The sequence below is a fragment of the Propithecus coquereli genome, unplaced genomic scaffold (genome assembly GCF_000956105.1).
Source record: "Propithecus coquereli isolate 6110/MARCELLA unplaced genomic scaffold, Pcoq_1.0 Scaffold552, whole genome shotgun sequence".
NCBI lineage: Eukaryota > Metazoa > Chordata > Mammalia > Primates > Indriidae > Propithecus > Propithecus coquereli.
The window spans coordinates 438,522-456,553 of NW_012151419.1; the positions used below are offsets into that span (position 1 = coordinate 438,522).

The window sequence follows — 18,032 nt, forward strand, 5'->3', positions numbered from 1 at the left end:
TGGGTGGGTGGGTAGATGGATGGGTAGGTGGGTGGATGTTGGGGTGGACAGGTGGGTGGATGAGTAGGTGGTGGGGTGAGTGAATAGGTGGGTGAAGGAATGGATGGATGCATGTGTAGATGGGAACATCTGCCCTTGGGTGACCTGACGCAGTGCCCAAGAGCATGGACTTGGGAGTGTGGAGGCTGGGTTTGTGTCCCTTATCTGCTACGGCTCACTATATTATCTTGAGTTAGTCACTACTCCTTCCGTATCCTTGTTTGCTAGGAAAATAAGTGGAGAGAAACTTTTTCAAAATGCACATTTCTTGACGTTCAAGTTTGGGAATGGTAGGTTGGGAACTTCAGGGCTTTTCCTGCTGTCTCGCAACAGAGCTCTGTGACTTTAAACAGATTGCTTCATCTCCCCAAGCCTCTGCGAGGTGAATGGGGAAGGCAGGGGGCAGGTGTGTGTGGTGGGATTTTCCAGAACCAAGCCGCACACTCTTGCTTCCGTCTCTTTATTCAAGAGCAATTTTGTCCTCAAAGGGAGGAAGCAGTGGGTCCCAGCTGAGTTATTTCCCAGTAGGAGAGTAGCTTTCTCATTCCTCCCTGGTCCTGGGTACCACTCCCAGCAACAATTTTCCAAGTCCAGGGTTTGGTAGCCACAGGCCCAGGGCACCCCGACTCCAGCGAGAGCAGGACATGTTAGGGAGGAATCGAGGCATCGCTGACCACGTCCACCCCTGCCTACCACCACCTTGCTTTGCAGATTCCTCAAAGGGCAGCCCTCGAAACCTCACTTCCCTCTACTGTAAAATGGAAAAGGCCCGGACAAGATGAGTTTGAAGGTCCCTCGTGGTTCTCACTATTGGAGTTGATCTTCTCCCGCCCCCTGTGGCGTCTAATCCCATCAGAGCTGACTCTGGGGTCGGATTTGAGCCAAACTCCCCTCTTGGCCAATGCCTGGCTTCATCGCACCTTCAGAATCTCTGTTCTCCTCTCTGGAGAGGAGACCCAGAGCTGGCAGTGGCTCTGTGTCCCCTGGGAGTTATCCAGCTGCGGGCCCCGAAGGAACTTGGCGAGGCTGGCAAGAGGGATCAGTCGCCCGGGGTCCTTCATGTCCCTCCTCTTCCCTGCTCCCTGCCCTTGCTGGTTCAAGGTCAGCTGGAGACGGTTCTGAGACCAATTCCTCCCTCTCTTTTGCCTTCCACTTTCCTGCTCTCTCCTCTCTTGTCCTCCTCTTCCTCCCCCTTCTCTCTCTCTCCTTCCTTCCTTCCAAGGGCTGCCGAAGTTAGGCACTCAGCCAGCCAACCCGGTTCAATGGCCAGCTCCCTCACTTACTAGCTGCGGGACCCTGAATAAACGAAATCTGTTCTTCAACCCTCACTTTCTGCACCAGCCCCCTGGGCGTGACAGTCCTCTTCCCACAGGGCCACTCTGAGGTTTTGATGTCTGTGCCCAGCACGTGGTAGATGCTTAATAAACACCAGATCCCTTTCCTGAACTGCCATGCTCCCGCTCCTTTCTGCTTTCCCTTCTGCCCCTCCTTGTCCTCAGACACCATCTTCTCTTCTTGTCCCTCTGGCTCGTGTCCCTGTGCCCCCTCACCACCCCACCCAGCCCACCCAGGAGGCAGCACTAGGTCTCCGTCGCTGGGTCCGGGGCCCTGAGGGAAGGCTGTGGCACTAGGTATGTTATTGTCTGCGCAATGACGCAGGTGGGCGCGCTTTGCCCACTGCTGGGACTCGGTATGTGCGACCCGGGGGGCTGCTCACGGGAAGTCACAGGGACAAGACTCGAGAGTGCCACGGTTGCATGTAAGTCCTCGGCACGAAGCCACAGTGAGAGCAGGAAGGCGAGTGAGACGCCAGAAAGAGGGGGCCCGACTTTAAGGAGGGGAACAGCCGGTTTGAACTTGGCCCCTGTTAATCAGCTTTTCCAATGACAGCATGAACGCCCGGCTCCCCCAGCCTGGCCTGGGCTGGCCTGGCCTGCAGCCAGGAGGAGCTCACCCCCCCACCCCGGGAGCCAGGCGACCCAAGTCGCTGGTGACCACCTCTGTGACCTGGGGCAAATCCCACACCATCTCGTGCCCCAGTTGCTTCACTTATAAACTTGGGCGGGGGGAATATTTAAACCACCCTTTTTGCTCTCAAGCTGTCCACACTCAGACTCCTGGAAGCAGTCAGAGGCCCCAGCTGGGGGTCAGTTCAGAGCTGCCCTGTCATGCGCATTAAGACTTAAGGAGGGTCTGGAACTCCTGAGCTCAAGCCGTCCTCCCGCCTCGGCCTCCCAGAGAGCTAGGATTGCAGGTGTGAGCCACCGCGCCCAGCCTGCACATCGCAGCACCATTCAATCGCAAAGATGCGGAACAACCCAAGTGCCCATCGATCCATGAGTGGATTCACAGAATGCGGTATAGGTGTACCATGGAGTAGGACTCGGCCATAAAAAGGATGAATTAATGCCTTTTGCAGCAATTTGGGAGGAACTGGAGACCATTATCCCAAGTGAAGTATCTCAAGAATGGAATAGCAAACACCACACGTGCTCCCTAATAAACCGGAACTAACCGATGGGCACAGAAGTGCAGAGGGAAGTAAAAGTCACAGGAAATCAAGTGGGGTGGGGGAGGGGGGAGGAGGGGAGGGACAAAACCCACCTGATAGGTGCAACGAACACTATTTGGGTGATGGGCACATTTACAGCCATGACTCAAGCCATGTATCGAAAACATCTGTACCACTTTAATATTTTGAAATTAAAAAATATATAAAGTTTTTTTAAAAAAAAGATGCAGGAGGGACAGAACAGTTTGTCTCTTAATGAAGTGCCATTCCAAACAGCCCGTGGCCTTGGGGACTTGCCCAGCTCGGGGCAGACATCGCATCTGTTCGCTGCATCCTGTTGGAGAATTCGCTTAACGGCTTGGGGACTTGGAAGAGAACAAGACGTGGACACTTAGGGGCCGAAGGGCCTCGGGCTCACAAGCGGCTGCCTCCTGCCAGGCCTCTGTCCACACTGCCCTCCTTGGGGACCTCAGGGGATGCAAGATGGGCGATCCGTGGCTGGGGTGGCTGTTGATGGCTGTCGGGGGAGCTGGAAGCCACGTGTGTTTTCTTTGCCACATTGCGTCATTTTTGAAAACTATTTGCAAAGCTTCTTAAAGGCCATTAAGATGTTCACATTCATCTACAGAAGAATCAATATTTATGATCAATACCCCCAACCTTTCTAGTTCCTTCCTGACTCTGCAGCCTCCTTTGGGCCAGGCAAACTGAGGTTCAAATCCAGGCCCCGGCAGAGACTAGCTGGGTGCCCTTGGGTGAGTTACTTAACCTCTCTGACCTCAGATTCCTCCTATGAGAAAGGGAAGTAATAACTGTACCTAACTCAGGATTGCTGTGAGGAATAAATAAGAAAACGCATGGAAAGTGCTTAACATGGAAAGTGCTAAATAAATGTAGGCTAGCGTTATAGTCTAGAATAATCTCAATAGGTAAATTTTCAATGAAAGAACAGAGCCTCTGCAGCCAGGCCCAGCTGGGTTCGGATCTGAACTCTGCCACTGAGTAGCTGGCTGGTGTTGGGCAGAGTACTTCCTCCTCTGAGCCCCAGCTGTGTCACTGGGAAATGACACCCTCTGCCACAGGCAGGTGTTGGCGTCAGATGAGAAAAGCCATGCAGCGCGGCGTCTGCATCTCAGGAGCTCAGGTCAAGGACGCCGGCTCCAGACTCTGCTTTGAGTTCGGTGACTGAGTCCTTGGACACACTCTTCTTCCCAGGAGACGCTCCAAAGTCGCTTCCCGAGGCTGCATTTAAGAGCAGTCTCCAGCAAGACTTGGAGGAAATTGAAGAGGAAAGAAGCCCCGCCCCCACCCCCTCCCCCAGCACCCAGTGTTTTACTCTAAGCACCTCCAGCCAGAGCTGAGTGGATTAGGCAAGGAAGGAAGAACCCCTGCCCACCACAACCCCACCCCCAGGTAATAAAGGCGAGGTGAGATCAGGGGCTGCCACCACCCACACCCTGCAAATAGCTCCAGCCGAGAGCACCGTCACCCTGTGAAGGTCTAGGGTGAGCTGTTCTGCGTCCGCGTCCCATGAAGACTCTTTGGTCTTCTCTGTCCTTCCTTCCCCGGGGCCTCGCTGCACACCCCCCACCCTGGTCCCGCCCTTGCAACGCGCCCACATGCTGCCTCAGGACCTGTTCTCTGTCTTCCCGGCTGATCTGAAGGCCAAATCCGTGGTCTTGGGAGTTCATGGGCTATCAGGTCGCCTTCGCCTCCCCGTCACCTGTGCATTTGCACGTGCCTTAACCCAGAGGAATGGTTTTAGGGGCAGGATTTTCTGGCTGGCTATTGATACAGCTGTGAGGGCCAGGTGTGATCTGCATCACACCGGGTTTGCTGTGACCTGTCCTGCACCCACCAGGAATGGACCTTATAAAATGTGTGTGTCGTATCTGTGGCACTCACGGCAAGGAGCTTAATCCTGCCACTGTATGCCAACCCCAGATCATGGCAGTGCTTCGGAGAATTCTTCCTTTTTCAATTTCAGTGGGTCAAGGTGGGTCTTCCAAGAGGCACAGGTTGCTAGTGCAAGGCTGTGAGCACCATGGAAGGCTCTCTCCACTGTGCCACTTGGAGAAAAGGGTTCCAGACCCTGGATTCACAGCTCAAAACACTGCTCCTCCCCATGCAGAGGACATCGGTGGGTGCGAAAGAGGTTCTTGCCTTGGTTTTCAGAAGACGTGTCCTTGGGCATCCTGGGGGTTGGGAGTCTCCACTGGGGGCCCCTAGGCGAGGCTCAGAGCATGTTGGTCTCCCTCTCGTTCATGGAACTCCTCTCGTTCATTGACGACATCCGGGTAAAGCTCCTGTGGCTGGGGTAAGAAGAGTGACCTGTGTCCTCACTCAGAGCGTTGACTAGGCGGGAGAAGAGGGCCACCTTGAACTTCTTGAAGTCCTGACCCATGAAGACGTACAGAATGGGGTTCATGCAGCTGTTGGCAATGGCGACAGCTGTGGCCAGGGGCAGGCCCAGGCTGAAGACGGAGCCAGGCACGGCCCTGTGGTGGAGCTCCAGGAGGTACAGCGTGTGGTAGGGGCACCAGCAGAGGAAGAAGGTGATGATGATGGTCACGATGATCTTGAAGGGCTTCTTGGTCTTGGCCAGGCGGTTGCGCCGCAGCTTGCAGACGATAGTGAGGTAGCAGGCGGTGATGATGAGGACTGGGACCAGGAAGCCGCAGAGGAAGCGGGTGACGGTCACCACCATGTGGCGGCTGTACCCCACGGGGTCCAGTCGGGGGTGAGTGGGCCCCGGGGAAGACCCAGCCGCGGCCAGGCTGAAGTTGTTGAAGCAGGACGTCTTCCCGTGCAGATTGGCCGTGTCCCGGAACACCAGGGACGGCGAACTCAAGAAGAACGCCAGGACCCAGATGACCACGCAGGCCGCGTAGGCCAGCCGGACGCCGCGGTGGTTCTGGGACCAGACGGGGAGCAGCACAGAGACGCAGCGGTCGAAGCTGATGACAGTCAGCAGGAAGACGCTCGTGTACATGTTGTGGATGAGCAGGAAGTTGCTGATCTTGCACATGGCGGTCCCAAAAACCCAGTGGTAGTCCATGGCGGCGTAGGCGATGTGGATTGGGAGGAAGACGTTGAACAGGAAATCTGCCACGGCCAGGTTAAGGAACCAGACGGTGTTCACTGTCTTCTTCATCTTGAAGGTGGCAATGACAATCACCAGACCGTTGCCTAGAATCCCGAGGAAACAGACGAGGCTGTAGACCACCACCAGGAAGATCCTGGCCGCCCTGGCTTCCAGGGGAGATAACTCCTCCAACACCACGATGGAGTCGAAGTCGTCGGAGTAGTCTTCGTCATAGAGGGCAGAGGTGTTGTAGTCTTCATCCTCCATGCTCTGCAGTGGAAGACAGGGCCATTAGGGAATGTCGGTTTGGAACCGGCCTTAAGAGTTTGACCAACACCACTAGCAAGACCAACAATGTCCTCCCTGACTCCAGGCGAGGCCAGTTTTACGATTTAACCATTTCCTGCTTTGCTACTTTATTTATTTAACAGAAACCTCTCCAGTACCTCCTACGTGCCAGGCACTATTCCAAGGGCATTGCATATATAAACTCTCTTGATCCTTGCCACAACCCAGTGAGGCAGGCCATTTACAAACTCTGTCTTACAAACGAGGAAACTGAGGTCAAGTCCCTTGCCCAAAGTCATGCAGCTAGGAAAAGGCAGAGCTGTGATTCAAATCCAAGCTTCAGAGTCTGTCCTCTCGACGACATGTTTTCTGGCTCTATGGGATCCTTCCTGCCCCTGCAGTCTGGTGTGGGAGACAACTATTCATCAAAAAGTCCCTCACGTAATGGGAGAATCGCAACAATGCCAAGTGCAAGGAAGGAGAGATGCCCTGGCACCGTGAACTTGGCCCGGCCATGCTTCCAAAACCCAGGGGACAGCCTTGCTGGCATCCTCCTGGCTCCCCACCCTCGCAGTGGTCACTGGTTCCCTTTGGAGTTCACATCACTAGAGTTCCTCACCGTTCCCCGTTACGGTGTCCGAAGAACGTGGGTCCTCGGCCAATCAGTCCCTGTGCACGGCTGGAAACACCTGCGGAAAAGAAAAAGGAGGCAGCGGTTGGATCCAGGTCTAAGAATCAGAGCACTGAGTGGACCCAGAGCCAGAAATAGGATCTATCGACCTCAATCTCGTTTTACGGAGGAGGAAGCAGAATTCAGAAAAGCCGTTACTCAGTCGAGGTTACCCGGCTGGGAAGGGACGGAGGCCCTTGAACCTGACCCCCCAGATCAGCTGCTGGATGCTTCATCCCGGCCATTCCCCTGTCCCCGCATATCGCTAGACGACAGCCTGAGTCGGGAGTCGGTGGAGGGAAGATGGCCAAGCGTGGATGGCTCAGGGCAAATCCACTGCCAGGGTGGGACCCAAAATCACCATTCGAGGCAGTGTTGGGCACAGAAGACAGAAGAGGAACTTCCCAGAGCGCCTGCTGTGTGCCAAGAACTTTCATTCCCTTGTGTCATTGAGTCTTCCCGGGGATTCTCGTTTTAAGGAATAGGGAAACCGAGGCTCAGAGAAAGAAGCCTCCTTCTCACCGGGCATGCTCTGGGCACCAGGAATTTGCTGCAGACTCTGTCTCCACAGCAACTTTGTTGAGTATTTTTTCCAAGCTATGGAGGAACAAACTGAGATTCCGAGGCGTTGGCAAGCTTGCAAGGTCTTAGAGGCAGTGATCACATGCGCGGTTCGAACACCGCCTTGACCGCTTACCAGCTGTGCGGCTTTGGGCACATGATTTCTCTTCTCTGAACCTCAGTGTTTTCATCAGTAAAATGGGAATACTCGCTTCACAGAGTGGACGTAAGAACTAAAGCATCAGGAATGTGGAGCATTTAGCTTGATGCTGGCACAGAGGAAGCCCTCGATGAATACCAGGGATGACGCTGCTGCCCACTGCCCCAAGGGCCTGGCTGACGAGCAGAATGTGAAACCGGGGCTCTGACACCCCGGAGTCCGCGCTCTTTCTTCGCTGCGCGACCTCTCCTCATCTCGACAAACAGGCCCCAAATCAGACCTTTCAGCTTGGCGAGACTGCCAGTCGATGCTTCATTATAAATAACTCCAACCTTCCTCCACATAAATTCATCACTGATCCTTACGGGCTTGAGGTTATGTTTTATTACATAAAAGCCGTCTTTTGCTTTTATTAAATAAAAGCCACTTGGAAGATTCCACTGAGGGCTCTGGGCTCCAAGCTTGGGTGCCGTCCCACTCTGCACGCTGGGACGATATTCCAGAGATGCCCACGGAGGGGTCCCTCGGGGGGTTCCTGTGACGCTGGAGCACGGGGGGGAGATGGGGACCCTGCAGCAGCCCTCTTGTGATTGGAGGAAACCCGACCAGCGCTCACGGCGATAACGGGGGACACGCATTGAGCTCTCGGTCCAGATGGCCTCACTTTAACCCCACGAGGGCCACAGGGAGGCTCAGGGAGATGAGATGAGGACTGTGCCCAAGCACAGGCGGGGGTGGCAGAGCTGGCATTTGAACCGGGGCTGCAGAAACTGGGCTCCCACGCATCACTCCGCACTGCCCAGGTTGATGGTCATCATCAAGTGTGTCCTTGAGGAAGAAAGGACCATGTCCACATTCCCTGTGCTGGGCTGTGCAGGCACCAGGGACGAGGCGATGGCTTTACCAGGGTCCTTTCCCAGAAAGAGCTCCCAGCTGCAAGGCAGGGAGACAGCCCTGCAGCCGGGGCAAGCCCAGAACGCCCGAGAAGCCCAGTGGCAGGGCTGCCACCCAGCCTGGGAATCCAAAGCCTCCTGGGGCAGGTGGTACCCGAGCTGAGTTTTACAGGACAAGTTAAGAAGCTGGAAAGGCAGAGAGAGGAGGAAGAGCCCGCCAGGCATCTCCCCAGCCCCAGTACCCGGCCACCTGTTGGCAGTGGCCTGGTATCTGAGCACCGAGAGGACGGGGAGGAGGAGCAGAGACCCGGGACTGAGCGCGTCACGCAGCGCAGTCTGCAGAGATCCGGGCCAGGCGCATGATGTCATGCTGGGCTCTCCAGCTGTGCTGGGAGCAGCTTCGGGTCAGAGGCCACGTCTTTCCGTCTCTGAGCTGCAGCCAGGCTGGGCTGGCACAGGGTGGCACTGACATCCTCTGGGGATATCTGTCTGTCCACCCCTCACTCCTCATGCTGAGTGTGTCGGTGTCCCTGCCCCTGCCCGCCACTAGCTCCTGGGCTCTCCCTGGAAGTGTAAGGGAGACCCAAGTCACAGATTTGCCCTGAGCCTCTGTCCCAACACCCATCCCGCCTGTCCAGAGCCCGTTCCTGCTCAGAGCCGGGGCAGAACAGCAGACCCTGGGGCCCAGCCAGGCCACCTGTGTCCACATCCTGGGTTTGCATGAGCTCCCCTGTGACCTCAGACAGATCACTTCCCTTCTCCACACCTCAGTTGCCCTATCCGTAAAATGGGCTCATGAGGATGAAACGTCACATGGAAAGTGCTTGGAGCACTGCGTTCTTGTTATTGTTGTTTCTCAGGCTTCCACTCCTAACTCCCTTCTAAAATGGCCCTTGCCTGGGAAGGCAGGCAGAGGCCAGGAAGGCCGGAGGACCAGGGCCTGCCTGCCCACTTCTCTCTCCAGTTCTGACTTCAAGGGCAGGTCCGGGGAGACACTGCTTCTCTAAGCCCCAATCCCTTCCTCCCTCAAACGGAGGTAAGCCTCAGTCGCTCGGAGGATCGTGTGAAATGATGAAGAATCCTTTGCCGACTGTAAATTGTAAAGAGCTGTAAAATTCTAATTATTCATATTCCTTAGACCCCGCCCCCCACAACCAGGAAACTTACGAAATAAAGTATGTGTAGCTGTGTATACACAGTTTACACCCAGTGTGTGCATACACGCAGTTAAAATTTCTGCGAGTGCTCACCACAGGCCAAATACTGAGCTACCCAAGACTCCGTGCAATGCCAACAGCCCTGCAAGGATAACTCCAGTTGGCAGATGAGAAAACTGAGGTTCAGAGAGGGGAAGCCACTGGCCTGAGGCCACACAGCTAGGAGGTCTGACTCCAGAATCTGACTTTCAAGAATCCCAAGTGAAAAGACTCTTCAGTTCCCTGCTTCCCTGAAGGGCTAGTGGCCTCTAATCGCACCTGCCCAAGCCCTGGAAGCCTTAGCTCCAATTCTGAGAGCCCAGATCTTTATCACATTCCTCGTCCACCCACGGAACAGCCTTCCCCAAGGCACCTTCTCAGATTTTCCTTCATCTTTCCCTCAAGGTCTGTGCAGGCAGCTCCCATGTGAAAATCACAACTGCGATATGTAATTCCCGACCAATGATGCTGCCCACTGCCTCCCTTTATGAAACCCCCGGCCCAGGGAGAAATGCTCCGGAGCATTCAGGGTAAGGAAAAAAGGTTGTTTCCCCTGAGGGACTAGCTTGCTTCCTCATTCTTGATAATTCAAGTTCTATTATACAATTGATCACATTTCCCTTTTTGATGTGGCCGCGAGGAAGCTCAGAATCACATTTGCTCGTCCAAGGCAGTAAATCTCTTTACCCTGCTGATCTGCAGGTTTCTGCACTGGTTTTGGTTGATCCTTATGTCTACATCTAATTATACTTTACATTGGTTTTAGTTCTTTGTGACAAATAGTAATTGATTGGGTGCACCCAATAACTCAAACACTGTATCGAGCACTTTAATTGCATTAGCTCATACATTTCCGACAACTCCCTGGAGTGGTACTGCTATCACTCTCATTGTAAAGGTGAGGGAGTGAGGTTGATGTCTTTTCGCACCTTTCCTGGTGCCCCAGGGTCCCCAGCTCCACCCTGCAGGGACACTCTCCTCCTCGCTCCACTTTTCCTTGCCCCTCTCTCTCTCCAGTTTTCAGGACAATCTGGCTGAAGTCTGGGGCACACGTGGGGCTCACATAGCAGAGGCCACATCATTCGTCACAGCTCTCATGGGTAGGCCAGCCTGACACCAGCCTGCCCCACTTCCCACCCTCAGCTCCCCAGAGAGCCCAGGGGACAGAGGAGTCCCCTGGCTCAGCCCCCAGGTTCTGCCTGAGACCCTGCCCTGCTCTGAGCCTCTGGGGCCAGGCTCCCCTGGCCAGTCATTTTGGGCCCTTCTGTGGGACAGTTCCAGCAGGTCTGCAGGAGGGGATGTCAGGGGGCGGGGAGGTAGCAGCACAGGGCCTGCATGTGGGAGGCTGGAGACCCACTGTGTCACCTGAACAAGTTGCTGCTGCTATCAGGGCCTTTGTTATGCAATCTGAAAATTGGGAACAATAGCAACACCTGTCCTGCCTACAGTTCAGGACCAGGATGAGCTAAGGCGACAGGGATGCACTTTTGGAGTCAGGACTAGATGACAGACAGCCTCAAGGCTGTGGTCCCCAACCCCCAGGCTGCAGACTGGTACTGGTCCATGGCCTGTTAGGAACCGGGCTGCACAGCAGGAGGTGAGCGGTGAGCATTGGAAGCCTCATCTGTATTTACAGCCGCTCCCCATCACTTGCATCACTGCATAAGCTCCTCCTCCTGTCAGATCCGCCGCAGCATTAGATTCTCATAGGAGCAGGCACCTACTGGAAACTGCGCATGCGAGGGATCTAGGTTGCCGCTCCTTATGAGAATCTACTGCCTGATGCTCTGAGGTGGAGCTGAGGCGGTGACGCTAGCGCTGGGGAGCGCCTGCAAATACAGATTGTCATTAGCAGGGAGGTTTGACTGCACAGTAAATGTAATGCGCTTGAATCATCCCGAAGCCATCCCCACACCCCCCAGCCATGGAAAAACTGTCTTCCATGAAACTGATCCCTGGTGCCAAAAAGGTTGGGGACCACTGAACTAAGGGCTTCACACCCACCAGGGTTGGACTCTGGCTCCACGACCATGAGCCATGTGACCTACGTGACCTTGAGCACATCACTCAGCCCTCGCTAAAGCCTCAATCGTAATACTGGTGCAATCAGCTAAGCCAAGGACCAGCCTCCCGCGGCTGCTGTTAGAATTGAAGACACAACGTTTGGGAAGTGCTCGGGGCACTGCCTTGCGCAGGGACAGTTCACCATCAACGATTCACGGAGCACGTCCTGCGTGCTGGGGAGGGAGCCGGGGACTTTACGCACGGCTCGCCCAGTCTTCAGGGTCGCCCCACAGCGCTGGAACACGAGCAAATGCATTTTCAGATGGGGACACTGAGGCTTTGGACACAAGCAGAGCTTGATGTCACAGTGCTGTGGTTGTGGTTACGGCTATCAGCGTTGCGATCGCGGTTCCTCTGGGTTGCTCACTCTGGGCTTGGGAGTCCAATCTCCACCCCTCTGTTCTGAAGCGTCACTCATGCTGGGGCCTGGGCCTCTCTCTTGCTCTCCCTTCTTTTTTTTCTGGCTTGTTCTCTCCCTCTCTCTCTCTCTCTTGCTTTTTCTGTGTTTGTCTTTCTTTGTGTCCCACCCTCTCTGTTCCTCTCTTCTCTCTGTGGTCTTCCCGTCTTCACCCTGTGCCACCCTTATAATGGGCTACACATGCACATGGACACACACACTGTGTACTCACACACACACACACACACACACACACAAACTCCCCACCTCCAGGGGAGGAAGACATTTAGACAGTCTCCACACCCAACGAGGGCTTGCCATCTACAGTGTTGAAGGAGCTCCTTCCTGCAAATCTAAAAAGACAGAAACCCCAACAGGAAAGTGGGCAAATGGTAAGAACAGGCAGTTTACAGGAGGGAAATCCCCAAACCCAGGCATACGACAAACGGAAGCTCAAAGAAACGCATATGAAAACCACAGCAAGATGACACTGTACACCTACCAGACGGTGGCAAGAACTGGAGAGCTGGCCGCTTCCCAGGCTGGCCAGGTGGGGGCACCTGTGAACCCCCGAGTGAATGTCCCTCCTGGGTGACTATCCAGGCAGCGCCCCACAGCCCCGCCAGGAAACGTGTGGCAGGATGTTCACGTGCGTGGTTGGCGGGATATGTCTTTTGCTTTTTCAGAAGCAAATCCTCAAATGAGGATTTCTGCCAGAGTGATTTAGGAAGGAAGCGTTCCAGGAAAAACGGGTAAGGGAGTGGGGAAGTGGGACTAGGAACGGGAGGCCAGGCCGGGGGGCGGCATCCTGCAAAGCCCCACAGAGGATGGCCTTGGCTCACGCCCGCCAAGTACTCTGAGAACGAGCAGGTCACATTCCAGCCTGTCCTGGGGCGCGCATTCCCAGACGCTCCCAGCCTCTGAGGTCAGCCCTCCCACAGAGAGCCGCAGGTGCCGGCTGCTGGGAGCAAGCGCCCAGGGGGAGATGTGTGCACAGAAACGGTCAAGGATCTGGGACCACAGGCAGGACACGAATGCATCTGGAAGCTGGGGTGTCCACTGCTGGAGAGAGGACGGGTGAAACAGGAGTGGGTGCCCACCCTGGGACATACCGCAGGTGTAAGAAGTAACAGAAAACCAGGTGCACACCCGGCAACATGGGGCCACCTAAAATCCACCGTGCGGCGTGAGCTCCAGACCCCAACAGCACCGCAGTACCCTGGGAACACGTACCCATGAAGCAGCAACGCACGTTTTGCAAGAATCCGGCCAAGTAACGAGATACACATTGAACAGATTAGGACGGCTCTGTGGGAGCAGGGCTGGGAGGGGTAACGGGGAGATGAGTACAGTGGAGAAAGAAAATAAGCTAAGTGCAGGGGCTTCCGGAGGCCCCTGACGGAGACGAGGATGGACCGAGGGGTGTCATTATGTCAACCCTCGACGCCTCTCCTGAGGTCCAGAAAAACCCCACACAAACAAAGCAGCACCCCAGTCTCTGCCTGGGGTTCATGCTTGGGTGGCGCCCAGCTCACGGCTTGGGTCACTGAATCCCTGGCCAAGCCACACTGGGCAGGCACGGGGCCAAACAGGCAGCCTGCAGAGCCCCGCCCCACATTCTTCCCCGTTAGGCGGGGAGTGAACTTGGACTTGGACCCGCTAACGGAAGTAGCAGCGTCGGCCCGGCCAGGGGCAGCTGAGCAGCGGCCTGCGCCCCAGTACCTCCGCAGAGAGCCCAGCCCCTGCCTGCTGGGGACAGGGTGGCCACCAGGCAGGTGGCCGTGTCCTGCCCACACCTCCACAGCAGGCAGGACTCTTGCTGGTGAAGGGGCAGGGCCCCGAGGTCACATCTTGTTCCTCCCTCCGCAGAGGACAACGGGCTCAGGTAGATGTCATTGGCTTAAGTTTTATTAAATAAACACATGTATATTAATAGTTCTCACTGCGTTCCAGCCACTGTTCTAAATACTGCTGCTGATGAGGAAACTGCGGCACAGAGAGGGTAAGTAACATGCCCCAGGTCACACAGAGAGCTCAGGTAGACGAGGTGGGTCCAATTAGCCATTCTGGACAGAGGAGGAAGCTCAGAGCCAGGCAGGTACCAGACTTCAAACTCAGAGCCTGCCGAATAGCCAAACTCTCTTTGTCCACTACCTCGCCTCCTTGGAACATTCCAGAAACCTCTGGCTTTTGCCCCAGTGGAACCTCCCAAGTTGCCCCCGCAAGATCAGTCTGGTGAGGTTCAGGGTGTGCGTTTCACAGATGGGGCCAGGTCAGGCCCCTCATGTCCTGTGATTTCCTCCCTCAATCCTCCGCCTCTGGTTAACACCCTAGCGGGAAATGCCTCTGGTCCCAGTTACTGCGGGAGAAGCCCGTTCGGGGTGGGGCTCATTCATTCATCATCCTTCAAGGATGCGTGGAGCCTTTTCCCCCCGGGACTGGCGTGGGTGCTGGAATGCAGCAGACCGTGGGCAAGAACACGCCTCTTCTCACTGCCACCTCCCCCCGACCCTGCCAGGTCGTTGACATCATCCCGCCTTACCCAGGCGGGGTGTCTGAGGCTGCACTGGGGGGTGAGCAGCTTTCCCGAGGTCGCACCTCACACCTGCCTGGCTAGCAGATCGACAGGAGTCTCTGGCGGGGATTGCAGGGCTGCAGGGCAGCGAGCTCCAGCTCCGTCCCTGGAGGGCTGCAGGGGTGCAGTCGCCACTCCCTCCTCCAGCCCCTCAGCCTAGGGGCAGGCAGTTCTCGCTGTTCCTAGCTCAGGGGTTTGAATCCAGGGCCCCACCTCCTCTGGCTGCTCCCTGCTGGTCTGTGTCCCCCACCGGCTCAGGGGACAGCAGGGCCGAGGGGCACCCAGGTGGCAGATGTTTGCCTTCTGCTTCCTCTCTGTGGCATTGGTCAAGCCCCTTTGCCAAATGGGGACCCTGAGTCTGCAAAGGATGCGTTCCTCCTCCGCCTGGTCTGTCTGTCCTGTTTCTGGTCCGACTCGTGCTCTCTGCCTCTCTCGCTGTCCCTGTGTCCCCGTTTGCCTTTCTTTGTGTGTCGCCCTCTCTGTCTCTGTGGTCTCCCTGCCCTCTGTCTCCTCCTCCTCCCCGACTCCCGGTCATCGGTCAGCCCTCCCGTCTGGGAGGCTCGGCCACCTCTCACCGGCGGTGTCGCTCACGTGGGAGCCGGGCCTCTCGTCTCCCAGCCCGCTGTCTCTCTCGTCACAGCCTGCGCTAACCTGTTCCTGACGGCAGCCCCAGGCCAAATGCGGGGGCCTTATCGGGGCCTGTGGGGCGTGGGAACCCATCAGGGGAACTGGAAAGTTTCCTCGTTCTGCAAATGGCCGTGTTTGGCCTGGCTGCTGTCCCCATCCCTTACGTCCCCAACCCTGACAGCCCAGCTGGATGGCCCAGACATCTCTCCTCCAGTTCTCTTGGCCTCCAGAAGGCTTTTAGGAGGTAGGAGGCCCCTCAGAGTGCATCCTGTTTTCGGCAGGGGAAACCGAGGCCCAGAGAGGGTAAGTGATCCTTCCAAAGCCACGGAGAGGAGGGACTTGGTCTGTCTTGTGTGTGGTGTATCCCTGGAGCCTAGAACCCCCCTAACTTATGCCTCAGCACAGCCCATGTGGACTGCTGCCTGGCTTTGCAAACGGAGGCTCAGAGAGGTGAAGTGACTAGTCCAGGATCACACAGCCTTTAAGTATCAGCTCAGGATTTGAGCCAAGGACTCTCTGACCCCAAAGCCCAAGACCACAGCTTCAGCCAGCAGCTGACATGAAATGAGGCCTGCTAGCCACCACTCTCACCCTCAAAAAAATCTCCCCCAAGCAGCATCCCAGCCTCCCCCAGGCCTGGGGCCCTGAGGTCTTTGCCTGCTGCCAGAGTCCCCTGGCTGGTTCCGTCCACCAGCCCTTCTACCTCCAGTGTAGACAGATGGCTCCAGGGACACCTCAGAGGTTACAGTCCCTGGATCCCCAGCTCTGAGAGGCTCAGAAACCTGGAAACCACACAGCGCCAGCAGATGTTCCAGCCGCAGGCCTGGCTGCCAGCCCCGGGACAGAATTAGCTCCGTGTCGGGAGAGAATTTCCTCCCTGGTCCCACGCCCACATGGGGAGCTCGCGCTGAGTCACTGCAGTGAGCGGGAGGCGCTGGCTCCAAACAGGCTGCCCCATTTTCTCTTGGCTTTGGAAGGAGCCATGTTTGAGCTTAGGGTTCCCTAAGCATGGGCAGAAGTAAGGCGTTGGTGCCCCTGGACCTGGCAGCCCACCTGCGGAGAGGCCAGAAGACCCCCCCCCGGAAAGCTCCAGAAGCTGTCTCACGCACAGATGCAGGGAGACCCCCCAAAACATCCACGCCACTGCCTGCCGTCCCCCCATTAGATTGCTACTCCTTGAGGCATAAAAGCATTTTCTTCCTCCCCAGGGAGTTTTGTCTCCAGATCCGCTGCCCTCCCTGCTCGGGGCCCTACAGGCCGCCCCGCACGGAAACCTCAATGGGCTCCTTGCCCTCTGACCCCCAGTTTGGGTCTCAGGCTCTCAGTGGGGGAACCGCAGCGGGGAGTTCATTCTCCAGCTCCCTCCCTGCAGGGTCTCCATGGGGTGGCCACAGCCACACTCTCTGGGTGCTGGGACCCCTCCTCCAGCCCCTCCGCGCAGGGGCCGTCGGTTTTCCTCACCTTTGCTGGACTGAGGGCACAGCAGCCCTCCGCACCGTCCAGCCCGACCGCGTCCTCATCACTAGCCCCATCGGGTGGGTCGTCCATTCCTGCCGACACGCTGACTCAGACGCCGGACTCCCAACGCCTCCCCCGCCCTCAGCCCTACACCTGTCCACAACTTCTACCCATCTTCTCTCCTAAACAGCTCACAAATCGGTGCATCGTTTCTGCTCCCCTGGGTGGCTTCGAACCCATCCACCTGGTAGACAGATCATGCTCCACCGAGTAGACAGGTCGTTTCCAACTGCAAACCGCATCGTGTCACTCCCAGCTTCAAACCCCACAGCAGCCGTTTGCCATCCTTACAATCGAGACTGACTCCCCACTGAGGCCCAACCAATCTGCACCCGGCCTGCCTTAGGGCTAAGCTAAGATGTGACCCAAGCCCCACACCAAACCCTGACTCAGCACCAGGTTGCGTGGGCCCAGGAGAGTGTGGACATTTCCTTACAAATACAGCCCCGTAATAACAAAACAAAGCAAAAAACAACAAAAAAAAAAAATTAAAAAGAAGAGACTAACACAGCCCCATTATTTTATTGGAGGCTCAGCTGCCCCTGCAGCCACCCCCCTCCCCGCCCCAAGCAGTCATTCCTGGCCACAAAATGTCCCCAGCAAGAACATTTGTATGGACATCTCTCCTTCCAGGCCAGAAAACCGCTCCAGCCCCGTCAGTGGGTCCAGCACACAAACACCGAGCATCCTCCCAGCCATCCAGCTTGCGCGCAAACGGCCTGTGCCTCTCCCCACAAACACTGCCCCAGCCCCTCAAGGTGACCTGTAAACAGACTTCCTCCCCTGCTTACATCCCACCGGCCTGGGAGGCCGGGCGGCGCCGTATCCAGCTAATCCCCTGAAGTCCGGCCGGGAGTCCACTCGTGCAGCTAATCCCCGAGCTGTGTACACAGTGTGTCTGGAGGGCAGCAGGCCCTGGGGGTGCTTACGTGGGCTGCTCAGGATGTGGTCTAGAAGGCAGCCGGGGTGGGTGGCTTCTCCCCAAGCCGGGAGCCAGCCTGTGGCACGCACTTGGTGTGCTGCTCAGAGCGTGGGCTCGGCGCCGACCCTCGGGGAAGGCCCTGGGTGCCACCTGAGAAGTCGTCATCCCAGGCGCTGCCCGCCTAAATCTAGGCCAGCACAGCTCATGCAGGGGAAAGCCCAAACCCGGTGCCGCCCCAGTGGCCTGGCTTCCCTTCTCTGGCACCTTGAGATGCCTGGGAAGTGGCAGTCAGAGGACCGTCCCCAGCAACAGTGCCCCAACCTGCCCTGGGAGAGAAGAGCAAGGACGTGGAGAACCCAGATCATCTGCTCTGAAGTCCTTGGTGTTAAGACCCACGCTTTGCTCCCTTCTCTGTTGCTCTGCCCGACGAGTGAGGAAAACATCTCGGCAGCCCCTTAGACTCACACCAGAGCCCTGGCCAGGGATACGAGACCCAGTGGGCCAACCTGGTAAGGAGCCTCATCC

General features: G+C 56.6%; 1 protein-coding gene across 3 annotated transcripts in view; it reads right to left on the reverse strand.

The window, feature by feature from the left end:
* Positions 1-2,752: 2,752 nt before the first annotated feature.
* The window catches only part of CMKLR1 (chemerin chemokine-like receptor 1), a 43,515-nt gene continuing 28,235 nt past the window's right edge, over positions 2,753-18,032 (reverse strand). For 2 of the 3 annotated variants that reach the window (XM_012657615.1, XM_012657614.1), the window contains exons 2-3: positions 6,544-6,613; positions 2,753-5,906 (exon numbers count right to left, since the gene is read on the reverse strand). In XM_012657615.1, coding sequence (XP_012513069.1) covers positions 4,788-5,903 — 1,116 coding nt within the window. In that variant the 5' untranslated portion in view covers positions 5,904-5,906; positions 6,544-6,613 and the 3' untranslated portion in view covers positions 2,753-4,787. The remainder of the gene's footprint in view (positions 5,907-6,543; positions 6,614-18,032) is intronic. The other variant, XR_001138039.1, reaches the window with a different exon arrangement.